Source organism: Hippopotamus amphibius, chromosome 10, assembly GCF_030028045.1.
Source record: "Hippopotamus amphibius kiboko isolate mHipAmp2 chromosome 10, mHipAmp2.hap2, whole genome shotgun sequence".
NCBI classification, from domain to species: Eukaryota; Metazoa; Chordata; class Mammalia; order Artiodactyla; family Hippopotamidae; genus Hippopotamus; species Hippopotamus amphibius.
The window spans coordinates 33,131,082-33,145,024 of NC_080195.1; the positions used below are offsets into that span (position 1 = coordinate 33,131,082).

A 13,943-nucleotide genomic window follows, 5' to 3' on the forward strand; every position below is an offset into this window, starting at 1 on the left:
TATTTTGAAAAACTTTTACAGGAAAGACTAATGCCACAAACATCCATATATCCTCCACCTAGATACACCAATTGTTAACATTTTTTATGGTTTTTTTCCCTTGACTATTTGAGAATTAGCTGCAGACACACGCTATGTCACTCCTAAGTACTGCAGCCCCTATCTCCTAAACACCAGCCCATTTCTGCATAATCAAGGTACAATCATTACCCTCAGAAAATTTTACATTGTTACAACACTACCATAGTTGACGTTCAGATTTTCTCAGTTGAGCCAGCGATGATCCTCAGCAGCTGCTTTTTTAAAAAATTCATTTATTTCATTTATTTTATTTTTGGCTGCATTGGGTCTTTGTTGCTGCACACAGGCTTTCCCTAGTTGTGGCGAGCAGGGGCTACTCTTTGTTGCGAGCTCCGGCTTCTCATTGCGGTGGCTTCTCTTATTGAGGAGCACGGGCTCTAGGCACGCAGGCTGCAGTAGTTGTGGAGTGTGGGCTCAGTAGTTGTGGCTCGCAGGCTCTAGAGCACAGGCTCAGTAGTTGTGGTGCACAGGCTTAGTTGCTCCCTGCATGTGGGATCTTCCCAGACCAGGGATTGAACCCATGTCCCCTACATTGGCAGGCGGATTCCTAACCACTGTGCCACCAGGGAAGTCCTTGCTTTTTGTTTTTTGATCCAGGGTGCAATTTAGGATCACATTGCTCTTGGGGGGGGGGGGTTGTATCTTTCTTTTGTCTCCTTTAATATAGAACAGTTCACTAGCTTTTTTCTTAATATTTCATAAAATCTACATTTTGGAAGAGACCAGGTGGTTGTTTTGCAGAATGTCCCGCAATTTGGATTTGTCTGATTGTTTCCCTGTGAATAGAGAGAAACCACTTTTTTTGGCGAGCATATGAGCACATGATATCAGTCTGTACCATCCTGGTGATGTTAAGTTTGATCACTCGGTCGAGGGTGACTTCTTTGATGGGAAGGTATCCTTTTCTCTTTACTAAGTAATCTGTGGGATGATACTTTGGAACTGTATGACTATCCGCAACCGTCCGGCATCTACTGATGACTTTTGCTTGAATTAGTTACTGGCGGCTCCGAAGTGGTGATTTCTTATTTCTATAATTGCTTCTACATTTATGAGCTGGAATTCTTCTCTAAAGGAGAGCTTTCCCTCCTGTATCTTCTCTTTGAATTATCATTTTCCCTGTGTCATCTAGAATAAGTCACGTCACTTACCCCCTCGGGGCCTATTTTTCTCATCCTTAAGATGAGATGACCTAAGGGCCACATTCTTGCATTTTAGTCGCTCTGAGATGAAATCCCCGTACAGATCTGCCAGGCATCCTCCAGGGAACGAGGCGCCGGAGTCCGTGGCGCCAGCATCCACCGCGGAGTGGCTCCTGCGCCCGCACCCACCGCCGCGGCGGCCCCGCGGCCCCTCCCCTGGCAACCGTGACTAGCAGCCTCCGGCGCCTTCTCGCGAGAGCGGGCCCATCGGGCACAAAGGTGTGGTCCCCCGGCCTGCGCGCTCCATGCCAACCCCCTCCCGTCCCTGCGCGCCGGGCCCTGCCGCGCACGCGCGCATGCCGGCAGTTGGAGGTGTTGGTCCGCCTCGCGCCCGCGGCGCGCGACCCCGGCGCGACACTCCGGCGCAGCCGCGGCGCGGGGCTCGGGGCGCGCAGGCGCCGCGGGCGTCGCGGGCGTGGGGCCGCGCAGGCGCGGACGGCGTTGGTCTGAAGAAGACCTTCAGCGGTGCCCTGGCGGAGCGGACAGGCCCTCCTGGCGGAGCGGACAGGCCCTCCGGTCGGAGGTGAGGCGAGCCGGGGCCGCGGGCCGGCGGCCGGGCGGGGGCGGGGCGGGCGACGGCGACCGGCCGGGGCCCGCGGGAGGTGGCTAACGGAGGGCGCTGGAGGAAGGGCCGCCCGACGGGGCGCGGGCCCGAGGGCGGGGACCGGCCCCTCGGGGGATGGGCCGCCGCGCCGCCCCCTGCCCGCGCCCGGCCGGCCCTCAGGACTTCTCCCGGGCGCCAGGCAGGACGGGAGGTTGGTTTCGAGGGAAGCTGGGTCCTCGAACCCGGAACCCACCCCGCCCCCGGCTTCCTCGCAGGCTTTGGCGGCCGGGGGGAGGATGCTGAATGTGCATCTTCAAGGGGCGCAGCGACCCGTTAGTGACCGTGTGAAGCTGTGATATAGCTGCCCCCCACCCACCCCACCCCCCGACGGCGGCTCCTGCATCGCCAGGGCGCCGTGCGTGTCCACGGACAGGTGCATTCGTAGAGTCCTGGGAATGTGTGGCCCGTGGCGTCTTTGGGGCTTCTCGAGTTTTTGCTTGATCATAGCAGCAGTGCCTTTGCCATCAGGATCGTGGGCCTGAAAAAGGCTTCCACTAGGCAAAACTGAGGTCCAGCCCCCTGTACGGCTTTTGCAAAGTGTCTGGCAAGTGGTTTTGAAAAAGAAGCAAAACGCTAAAAAATTGTAATGGGTCCCTAGATGGATGCCTCTAAACATTTAAGTGCATCTTTTCTGTTATCAGTAGATAAAAAACCAGACTGTGAAGCCTTAACGTTTCTATTTGAGTATGTAGTGCCTGGGTTTTTTATACTGAACCGCCCCAAATTCTGGACTTGGGGTAAAATGTCAACAGCTGCCAGCATCGGTTGTGATCATAAAGAGTAATATCAGATTGCAGCCGGCAGTGTGCAGAAGGTCTGAAATTGATCGTTTGAACGCAAAGGACTGAATTGTAAATTAATTGCTCTGGAAGCGAACTATGAAACCTTGTGGCTTGGAACAAAGTTTTATTATGCTGTGAGTCAGTACCTTTATCTTCTAAATCTTTAATCTTTACTCTTAACTTTATATGTATATATTTATACTCTGTTCTCTTAACATAGGCAGGTGTCTGTCATATTTAACAGGTTTAGGTTAAGGAACACATTTTAAATGAATTCACAGTTAAGAAGGGCACCATAAAGTGTGTCTTGTGTTCAGGTGTGGTGGGGTAGGCACAGACTTAGCAGAAGGCCAGACTGAGGGCTCGACTAAGTAGAGATAAATACGTTTGAATGTGTAGGTGGTTCAGGCATAGTCACTGCAAGGGCTGGCTGGTGCTCTGGATTTTTCTGGTGTTGTATTGGGGCCAGTGGGGTTGCTTGAGGCGGTTCTACACGTGGTTCGAAGTGGCTTTTGAGGCTGCTGCAGGAAGAGATTTCCTGTTGTGCAGAGAGGGCAAGGGAATGGTATATTCAGCAGTATTGCTAGGCCTGGGAATTGTGATGTGAGGGTCCTCTTGGCAGTAGAGAGGCTGGCTGAATACTAAATAGGCAAGGTGAAAAGTCAAGCACCTTGGGTTTTTGAAGGCTGTAACTTTTGAGTGTATACCGATTTTTGGTAAGCAGATTTACTGCAGGTGGAATCTATCCTATATCTGGTTAATAGGTAAGATTATAGCACTTTATTTTAAGAAGAGTTTTGAGAGAGGGCATATTCTGGATGAATGCATTTCAGTTAGTATGGTAATTCTTAAGAACTGAGTTGCACAGTGGCAAAAATGTTAGCCCTGAAGATGTTTAATTGCATCTGTTTTATGGCTCTGCAGAAAATTTACCGTGTCATCTTACACAGCTCTTTGGCTTTATAACAGCCCAAGGAATGTTTTTCTAGTGTAAGTTTTTGCATGTTTTTTTAAAGTAAAAGTCCAGTTTAACAGAGCATCTCCTTCAGCCTGTTAGACATTTCTTTTCTTTGAAATGACCTCTATGAATCTCATGAAAAAACCCTTTTATTTTCCAGGGTTCTGGAAAGCTCCTTTTAAAGGAGCAGCACACATTCTCTTAGCTTTGCTCGCATGAGGGTATAAGCATTAATGACACAAAGGAAGAAAAAAACATATACCTCTTCTCACAGGACTGAACAGTTGAACAATGAATAAATACTAACTGGTTACTTTTATTCCTTGTCCTCATTTTTCTTTATAAGATATGTGTAACACACCGACTTACTGTGACCTAGGAAAGGCTGCCAAGGATGTCTTCAACAAAGGATATGGTAAGTATGCTATTGTAAATTGCCAATTTTGGGTAAGCATTAGTACTGAATGCCTGCTATATGGGAGATGCTGTGCTTTATAAAATGAGGTTAAGTCAACATTAATCTGCTTCACAAGATTTAAGGGGATAACTATTAGCAGGTTGCTAGCCTTTTTTTAGAGGTAGAGTCCCACAGGCATTAAAAGCCACTGTGTACATAAACACGTACATAATATTTGCATATTTAATATTATCTGTTGGGTGAAATAATATAAATCTGTAATATGTGTGTCTCCTTTGATTAGCCCTGGGGATAAAGTAGGGGGTGTAGTTTTCCTCCTCCAAATAATGGCAGTATTTTCGTGAGAGTGGAGACACAGCTTTTGACTTCTTTGGAGGAACACACAGTGTTTGAAACCAAGGAGACATTTATTTTTACCTTTAAAAATTTAGCCTTTAAATTTTTTATTTTTTGTGCTGTACACACTTTATTAACTAGTAATGTTAATTATATACTTTAAGCTTGTATATATATCTGCATAATTTCTAATAATTTTGGTTCTTAAAATAGTACATATTCCTTTCATCCATTTGGTTTCTTAACTTATATTTTTAAAATATGTCTTTATTATTTTGAGGGACTTAAAAATTATACTTGTTATTTTGTTCTAATTCAATTTCATGTGGAACTCTCACCTAACAAGAATACTGAGTATTTTCTATATGGAATGTACTGTGGACTATTTTCATAATTTCTAAGTTGCAGAGACTGGAGTGCATGTCACATTTTATACAGTACTGTTTTTCTGTGTTTGTTTCTAGGATTTGGCATGGTCAAAATAGATCTGAGAACCAAGTCATGTAGTGGAGTGGTAAGTATGTAATATATTTTTAATAGATGTAGTATAATTAACTTGAACCTGTTTAAAAATCACTGTTTAGTCAGGGTACTTGAAACAGCATACTTTTACTGCTCCGCTATCTTTCCTACAGCTTTGTCCTCCTCTCAGATGTCAGTGGGCCACTTGAGCCCAAGGACAATCAGGCTGAATTTGGGGGGAGACCCTTTGTGTTTGTCATAATAGGAGTATTCTTAGTCTTCTTCTCAGAAGGTATATATATGTATGCACACACACATATGTATACACACCACATATATATACATGTGTGTGTATATATATACACATACATGTGTGTGTATATATATTTTTTCTTGACTCATGCCATATCTTTATACTTCTCATGAATATGTACATGGACCCGAAAACCTTTGCTTCTTTTGTATTGGGTTCATGCAAATTTTGTTGCCCTTTTACAAAAACAAATTAGGTTTAGTCCATGTCCCTTCATGATTAGTTGAAACAAATGTAGAAATGCACGTGAAAGATTAGTCTACAGTTTTTATTGATGTTCATAAAGGTTTTTTTTACTGGAGGTTAAGAATATAGTGAAGGATGTATCAGCATATTATCAAAGCATCACTAACCAGAGCTTTTATTAAGTAGGTCTCAGCACATATCAACTTTACATTCACCTTATTCTCTGATTTGTGCTTATTGGCTGCATCTTTTCTGTTTAGTATTTACCTATTTAGAGCAGTGCAAGTTTTATTTCTGGGTATAATGATTTAATTAGAAGGGCAGGAAGCATGTGGAGTGTTTATGGTCCTTGGTCTTATACTTCGTATAATCCTGTTTTTTCACTATTTTTCTTTTCCTGGGTTTTCTAGTAGTAAATAAATATGTGTGCAACTACCCTACTAGGATGGGATTTGGTTATATCGTCTGTTAAAATAGAAAAATTTTACTCATTTTGATTAGTATTTCAGAATTTGCTCAAGGTACGTTTGTGTTGCAAAAATCAACAACTAAAATTTTATCTCCCTTTCATGCTGCTGTTGTGTGTGAATATTCATTCAGATGGTAAGAAAAGCAGTATATTTGTGTGCTTGTTTTTGTGGCTCCTTTTGTTCTCTGGTATTGATTTAGGATAAATTTTCATCCATTGCTGCAAATTTCCTAGATCATATCTTGGTATTTTTATGATGTGCCATCTATAACAGTAATGTCTTCATGATTGCTTTGTTGCATACTAGCATTTAAAGCAGCACTGTATATGTTATGTGCATGTTTTGCACTGTTTGAGCTAATTATGAAATTAGACAAAATCTGAAGCAGTTGTGAGCCTGGAACTCAACTTGGGAAAATTCTGGCCTTCTCTTTGAGGTTTGTACCTCTGGCATTTAGATTTGTAACAGAGCTTCAGACTAAGAAATAATGATGATAAGAGAAATATCGACTAGATACTCTTTTACCTTATTTTTTTGCACCAAAATTAAGGTTTGTATTTGTTATACTTGCCAGTTTATGAAAGGTAAATGAGAAAAAAACCCACTAGGTAGCTGCATCTACTACAAGAACGTCTGTGCACTATTAAACATGACTAGCGTGTTATGTTTTACCAAGGCCTTGCCCCTAGTGTGCGGTGTGATACTGTCTTTGAAAACTTTCTGTGCGGTGTAGATAAACAGATCACTCTTTCCCAGTAGTCTCATTAGCCTGTAGAACAAGAGCTGGGGGCAGGGTATTTGGTGGAGAGAGGACTCGTATTGCAGGCAGTGAAACAACTGGGCAGTGTTGGCAGCGTTTCATTACTGTTGGCAATATTTCCGAAATGTTCTTTAAAAACAGGGCCAATCAGAAATGTTTTTTCCTTGACAGTTTATAGATTGTCAGTGACAGGTGTTGACTGTTTGCGTCCCCCTGGAAGGAGGCCTGTTTCTAATTGCTTATTGTCATATGACTGACAGACACCTAATTGGGAGGAGGTTATACTTGGAGGCATTCATAGTAACTCTTTGACAGGGACGAGGGATAAGTTACAACATTCCATTTTGCTGTGAAAAATGGGTAGATACTTTCAAATATTGAAATTGTTTATGCTGATAATCTTATAGATCTGTGGACAAAAGCGATAAAATTTCATAAGTGTGAATGTACTTAATGCCAGTGAACAGTACACATAAAAATGTTTAAAATGGTAAATTTTATGTTAAGTATTTCACCACAATAAAAACAAAAAAACCTTAATGCAATAAACTTGTGGCCCTGTTAAAAGGGGGGAATCTAGGGCTTCTAGTGTTTGGGGGTTTTTAAGGGCTTTAAAATTAACTAATAGTTCAAAAGGTATTATAGAGAATGGGTAGTCTTTTTCATGTCATGAGAGTATATATGTAAGATTCAATATTTTTGTCTTTTAGAAAAGGCGTTTATTTTCAACAAAGATATATATTTTTTAAAAACGAGAGTTTGAGATTCCCATTTAGTAAGGGAGTAAACAGAAGAGATGTATCGGTAAGAGAGGTGGAGTAAATTAGAGAAGACGCAGAACTGGTGCAAATATTTAGAAATTAGAAAGAGGAGGAAAGCAGGAAGTTGCTACAGAGTAGGGCTGTGGTAAAACGTAAGTTATATTGGTTTCTGCTGCACTGAACACTGCTTTCTGGGAATACTGTTTCTATTTGATAAGCTGATTTTAAAGTAATTATTTTTTCTTCTCAGGAATTTTCTACTTCTGGTCATGCTTACACTGATACAGGGAAAGCATCAGGCAACCTAGAGACCAAATACAAGGTCTGTAACTATGGCCTGACCTTCACCCAGAAGTGGAACACAGACAATACCCTTGGGACAGAAATCTCTTTGGAGAATAAGGTAAGAGCGTTGGAAGTTATTTGTAGGGTAAATTTATCTTGGGGATAAAATGACGAACAAATCCCAAATATAATCTGGATGAGATCTTGCACCCGTATTTCTTCTCTGCATGTGGGCTTCTTTGGTATGTTTTATGTTTCTAGAAAGCAAGGTTTTGTTGGTGAGTATATAATATGACATCCTTTGTCCTGACGAGTTCTGCAATACTTACCATTATACAGCTGAGCCTCTCCTGAGTAGACCAAGCTATTTATAGTGATTTAATTTTGCTTTGTAATCATTACAAAATTGACTCCACAGAAAAATGTTTCTAAAATTCTTTAATGTTTTCAAAGAGAAAACCTTTCAGCAGATATTTGTCAAGTGCCTGCTAAATTCAGGGCACTGTTTTTTGAGGTATGTCTGTATGCACATTACCACATGTGGATAATGCATATGTACGTATAGCTGCATACAGCACTTAGGTTGGCTTGTTAAATGTCCAGTTACCGTAATAATTTCAAGAGAGTATCACGATTATTTTGTTGTATTGGGATTTTGTTGTTTTGGACGCTAATTTACAGTATTGGCTATAATAGGATTCGACCTGTACGTTTAGCCTGTTTTTCGGTGAGAGAGTCCTGATGCAGCCTGGGGGGTGAGGGCAGTGAGGGAGGGGCAGGGAAGGAAGAAGAGGCAGTTTGTTCAAGGAGTTTAGTGTTTGGCTTTCTTTCATGACGTCCTTATTTAGAGAAAGCTTTAGAATTGGTTTTTCAAGTCAAGAGAAGAATTGAAAATTGCTGATTGTTAATTTTAAATCTTTGTTTTTCAGTTGGCTGAAGGGTTGAAACTGACTCTTGATACCATATTTGTACCGAACACAGGGTAATTATCCCAGCCCCGTTTTCTGAAATGGTCTTGCAGCTTGAAGGGATAGAGAGGTGTAGAGTGGGGAGCTGAGGAGGAGCCCAGGAGGGGAGGGGCACAGAGACCCATATGTGCAGGAGAGAGGAGGGAGACCCCTGAGGCAGGGTGCAGTTTTCATTTCAGAACTGAACAGGTGAACAGAAACTCGTAAATGTAATTCAAAGAGGCACATAGTAGAAAAAATTTAGGAGCTGGTAGGGTCTGAGACTAGATGTTTCTTAAGCTGTCCTGAAGATTCTGGATGTGATGTCTTGCTGAGAAGTTAACATCTTAAGAGAAGAGTGTAGTCTCCTGCCACCAGAACACTGCAGGCAATAGTTCTGCTCACTTGATTTCTCAGTCTTTTTAAATCTCCCACTTCTCTGACTCAGTTTTTTCATCTGGAAAATAGGGATTGTGTTGTTTCCTACCTGCCTCTCTAAAGGACAGGTGCCCAGTGGGGGCCACGTGACAGTTCTCCACTGTAACAGCAGGCGTGTCCTTCCCGCTGCACACCTGAGCTGTATAGAAGTGTGTCGGGTATTACCTTTTGTAGCATTTGGAAACATTTAAAGAAATTTGGTTTCTTGTATGTCTGTATACATACACATTCAGATTATTAATTTGGTACTGAAATCTCTTACACCTTTTTATACTTTTCTTATGCTTTCATGAAATTAATCATGAAACACCCTCTCATTTGAACTTACAGTGAGGAATAGGTAAAAAATAGTATATATATATTTCTAATCCTAACAAAATTACATTTGTAGAGCTGTCATTTGAAACATTTTTACTATATACTCATATGGTATTTTACTAAATACCAAAACAGTATTTACTCTGGGGGAGAGAAGGGATCTTACCCTAAAGATTCCTGGACAGCAATAAAAACTTGTGTTGTTTCATTATATTGTTTTTGTTTGTTTTTTTACAGAAAGAAGAGTGGGAAATTGAAGGCTTCCTATAAACGGGATTGTTTCAGTCTTGGCAGTAATGTTGATATAGATTTTTCTGGACCAACCATCTATGGCTGGGCAGTGTTGGCCTTTGAAGGTTGGCTTGCTGGCTATCAGATGAGCTTTGACACAGCCAAGTCCAAACTGTCTCAGAATAACTTCGCCCTGGGCTACAAGGCCGCAGACTTCCAGCTGCACACTCACGTGTGAGTGTCCCTAGTGGAGAGTGTGCCTCCTTTAGCGCCTGCGCAGTTGCCCAGGAGGCTGGTGACCGTTAGCGCGTCGAGAAGGTGGAAGGGGTGGTGCTCGCATGTAATCACGCCTTGGTGGACATCCAGCCTCCGTGCTGCTCTCGTAGTGGGCAAAGCCCTGCAGTAGTTGGTGCGCTTGGAGCAGGGGCGGTGGTGCTGCTCGTTGCTGGCCTCTGCGCCTGTACCCCAGCCACCGGGACGGAGAGGGCCCAGGGCAGGGGTCACCTTTTGATCGAAGGGATCCTTTGGAAGTGTCTTGCTTCCTCTGGTTCCCCGCACCCTGGCGGTTTCTGAACGCAGGTCTGCTTGCATCCTGAGCGTCCTCGGTGTAAATCTGTGGAGGCTTTCAGGTCCCCTGGCCAGAACCCTGTTACCTGTGCTGTATTCCGAGGCGGCAGAAGCCCTCAGAGCAGCCCTGGGTTCACGTCGGTAGGCTGCAGCCTGTTAGTTACATGAATTTGAACTTTTAAACTGTTTTCTGTCTTGGCCTGCTGGGCACGGCTGCTGTCCCAGGTAGAAGAGCGAAGGGCCAGCTCTGTGGTTTTGAATGTTTCAGATTGTCTCTGCTAGATACTCTCGTCCACGTAGGATGACTGACGTAAAGTCACCAGCGGTGTGGACAGAGGCATTGGAATCGATGAAACAGTGCTGTCAGGAAGACCGTGAACACGCAGGGGCTGACTTCTGAGGTGCCCTGCAGCGATACCTTGGGTCCTTCCCTGGGGCCATGCACCGCCGCTCTCATGTGGAGGTGCTTTCTAATGCTGAGATTGGGTTTTGAATGAAATCCGGACGTGGCTTGTACCACTGTGTATTTTTCTCGCAGAATCTTTATAGAGCTCTGTTTTGAAGTTTCTAAGCACTATGAACATCTCACGTATACAGATCATGTTTACTTGAGGTGTCTGCCTGTGTGCATATCTGAAGTGTGTCTAAGAAACTTACAGCATATGGAGGAGCCAAATAAAGGGCTCCCATGTTACTGCCTCTGATTAGGTGGCTGTAACTCACATAGCTGTTCTGTTTGGTAGTCATTTATGCTAGAAGTTTGCTCAAATCTGTAGCTGTAAAATAAGACCCTGCTTTAGATAAGTCTTGGAATTTGTTTCCATGTTTCAACAAACTAGATATTTACCACGGTCTTATGCCCTGAAAACAGGAACGACGGCACTGAATTTGGAGGGTCGATCTACCAGAAAGTGAGCGAGAAGATTGAAACATCGATAAACCTGGCGTGGACGGCCGGCAGTAACAACACCCGTTTCGGCATTGCGGCCAAGTACAGGCTGGACTGTAGAACCTCACTCTCTGTAAGGATGTGCTGCCACGTTGGGTCTGCTCTTCGGGTTTCGTCTGAGTCATAAGGGGATGTGGTGATGTGCGTGTAGTTTGCAGGTTCTTTATTAACTTTGTGTAGTGAAAAGAGCATGTACCTGAAGCCAGGAAACGTGGGTTCTGATCCTAGTTCCATCTGTGTTTGTCGTCTGACCTCGAGTCGTTTTGTCTCTTTGGTCTCAAAATTTCTTTATCTCTAAATTCCTGGGTTTCAGTTACTGTTCCTGTTGCCCTTAGTAATTTGTGTTAATAGCACTAAATTGAGCTCTTAAATTTGAGGTCCTGTGCTAAGGCTTTATGTGTATTATCTCCTTTAACCCTCACAGCTGCTCCCTTTGGTGAGTAGTGTTGCCTGCCCTCATCCCCATTTTACAGATGAGGCAGCTGAGACTTAGGGAGGTCAGGTAACTTGCCCAAGATCCCCCAATAGGAGGCAGTGCTGAGATTTGATTACGGGTTTGTCTGTCACCAGAGTTCATGCTCTTACCACTGTCAGAGGTGGTAAAACTGTTATCTCCAAAGATTTCCGTTCACAGGGAGGGATGTTTGGCTGCACAGTGTTTTAAAATTTTGCTCGAGGCCTTTAAGCATGTATTCTCAAGGTCTCCTCTGTCCTTACTGGTCCTACTGACTTCTTAAAAGATTTATCTTTTATTCATTAAGGTTTCAGTAATTCTGGATTGGTCCTGAGGTGTTTCAGCTTTGGAAATCTGATGCATGAAGTGGTCATGTTGGAGTTATATATTGTGAAATTGATTGTTTTCTGACTGCTTCTATTTCATCTCCTAATCGTAGGCTAAAGTAAATAATGCCAGCCTGATCGGACTGGGTTATACGCAGACCCTTCGACCAGGTGAGTGAAGGCATGAGTAACAGTGGGCTCGGGGTAGAAGGTGGGTGAGGAATAATGGAGGTAACTTTAGGTTGATTCAGACCATTTTGTAACATTTGGTTGTTCAGAGTAGAACAGAATAAGTACTTCTGTTTAAAAAAATATTTATGTAGAGTAAGTCCCCTACATATGAACGAGTTCCGTTCCAAGAGTGCGTTTGTAAGTCCAATTTGTTCATAAGTCCAACAGTGTTAGCCTAGGTGCCCAGCTAACACAGTTGGCTATACAGTACTGTACTATAATAGGTTTATAATACTTTTCACACAAATAATACATAAAAAACAAACACAAAAAATAAAGAAAACATCTTTTACGGTATAGTGCCTTGAAAAGTAGAGTCGTGCAGTACAACAACTGGCATCGAGTGAACAGGCAAGAACAGTTACTGGAGGAGGGAGAGGAGGTGGGAGATGGCAGAGCTGAAGGGTCGTCAGCAATAGGAGACGGAGGGCGAGCTGCACCGTCACTCACGCCTGACGTTGATGGTACAGGTTCTGGTTCCTTGCTGGATTCAAGTCTATCTACCCTCTTGAAAAACCGACCCAGTGATGTCTGGGTGGTACTGTACCAGCTACATCACCGCTGCTTTTACGCTTGCTTCCAGACATCCTGGGCTTGAAATAAAGATATGGTACTATTGTACTCTGTACAGTACTGTACAGTAAAGTACACAGAAGCACAACCACTTGTAGAGGATGCACACAGGTGACAATGTACGCCAGACATGTGAACTAACTTACATGATTGGATGTGGGAACGCACATTGCATCTTTGAAAGTTCACAAATTGAAGGTTTCTATGTAGGGGACTTACTGTATCTCTGATTATAACTTGGTTATTCTGGCTTGTGAGTTTGGTTGATCACTCATCATTCTGAAGCCTGAACTCCAGATACAGGGTGCCGTGACTGTGCTTTACTGATCAGGTGGTTGCGGGTAGCCTGGTGTCGGGTTAGTAGTGGATGTGATCTCACAGCCAGCTGTAACCTGTTCCATTAACTCCACCTGTTGTTTCTAGGAAACGCAGATCCGATCGTAGTGCTTGTTACAAGTGATTGTGGTGTTTGCTTCTTCCTAGGCGTGAAACTGACCCTGTCAGCTCTAATCGATGGAAAGAACTTCAGTGCAGGAGGGCACAAGGTCGGGCTGGGATTTGAACTAGAAGCTTAATGTGGTTTTGAGTAAAGCATCAGCTTTGTCCCTGGAGGTGAAGAGAAATGAACCCACTATGTTTTGGCCTTAAAATTCTTCTGTGAAATTTCAAAAGTGTGAACTTTTTATTCTTCCAAAGAATTGTAATCCTCTCCACACTGAAGCCTAGATATCGAGTCATTGTAAGGGGGGGTGCTTGAAGGCATGCCCGAAAGTTGTCACGTTCGTGCCACGTTTCAGTTCAGTTCTGCAGTGTTATTTTCAGTGTGTTCCTCAGCGACGGTGCAGTGTCGCAGAGGAGACGACTGACCCTCCCGTTGTGCGTCACACCCTGCATGTCCCACGCCACGTTTTCATGACCTTGTAATGTGTTGGTCTCTGTGCGGTAGTGGAATCTTTGGTTTTGCATCAGAGTAAAATAAAATAAACCCATCACATTTGGAACATAATTGCTCACCTGACGTGCCAGTGCTGGTTTCTTATATCTGGGGCGATTGATTTTGTTGTGTAAAACACTCAACGGTGGGATCTGTGTCTGTATTACCTGTGCTGCCGCCCGTCCCTGCCTGTCTTACTTACCTCCCTCCTGCTGCTCTTCTGCGGTCGGGCCGAGGAGTCAGACAGTTTTGTCTGTGGGGTGGAAGCACGTTGGTTGAGGTCCTTGCTCCCGGTTGCAGGGTGAGCGCCTGTATCCTATCAGTAGTTTGTAACGCTGCTGAGGAAGAGTGAGGGTG

At 43.7% G+C, this 13,943-nt stretch overlaps 1 protein-coding gene across 1 annotated transcript; it reads left to right on the forward strand.

The window, feature by feature from the left end:
- The first annotated feature begins 1,596 nt into the window (after positions 1-1,596).
- VDAC3 (voltage dependent anion channel 3) lies at positions 1,597-13,677 on the forward strand. The gene is made up of 10 exons (XM_057697853.1): positions 1,597-1,806; positions 3,974-4,042; positions 4,846-4,895; positions 5,943-5,945; positions 7,584-7,736; positions 8,548-8,600; positions 9,559-9,786; positions 10,991-11,141; positions 11,962-12,019; positions 13,136-13,677. The coding sequence occupies exons 2-10, from the start codon at positions 3,976-3,978 to the stop codon at positions 13,225-13,227; spliced, it is 855 nt and encodes a 284-aa protein (XP_057553836.1). The 5' UTR covers positions 1,597-1,806; positions 3,974-3,975; the 3' UTR covers positions 13,228-13,677.
- Positions 13,678-13,943: the final 266 nt, after the last annotated feature.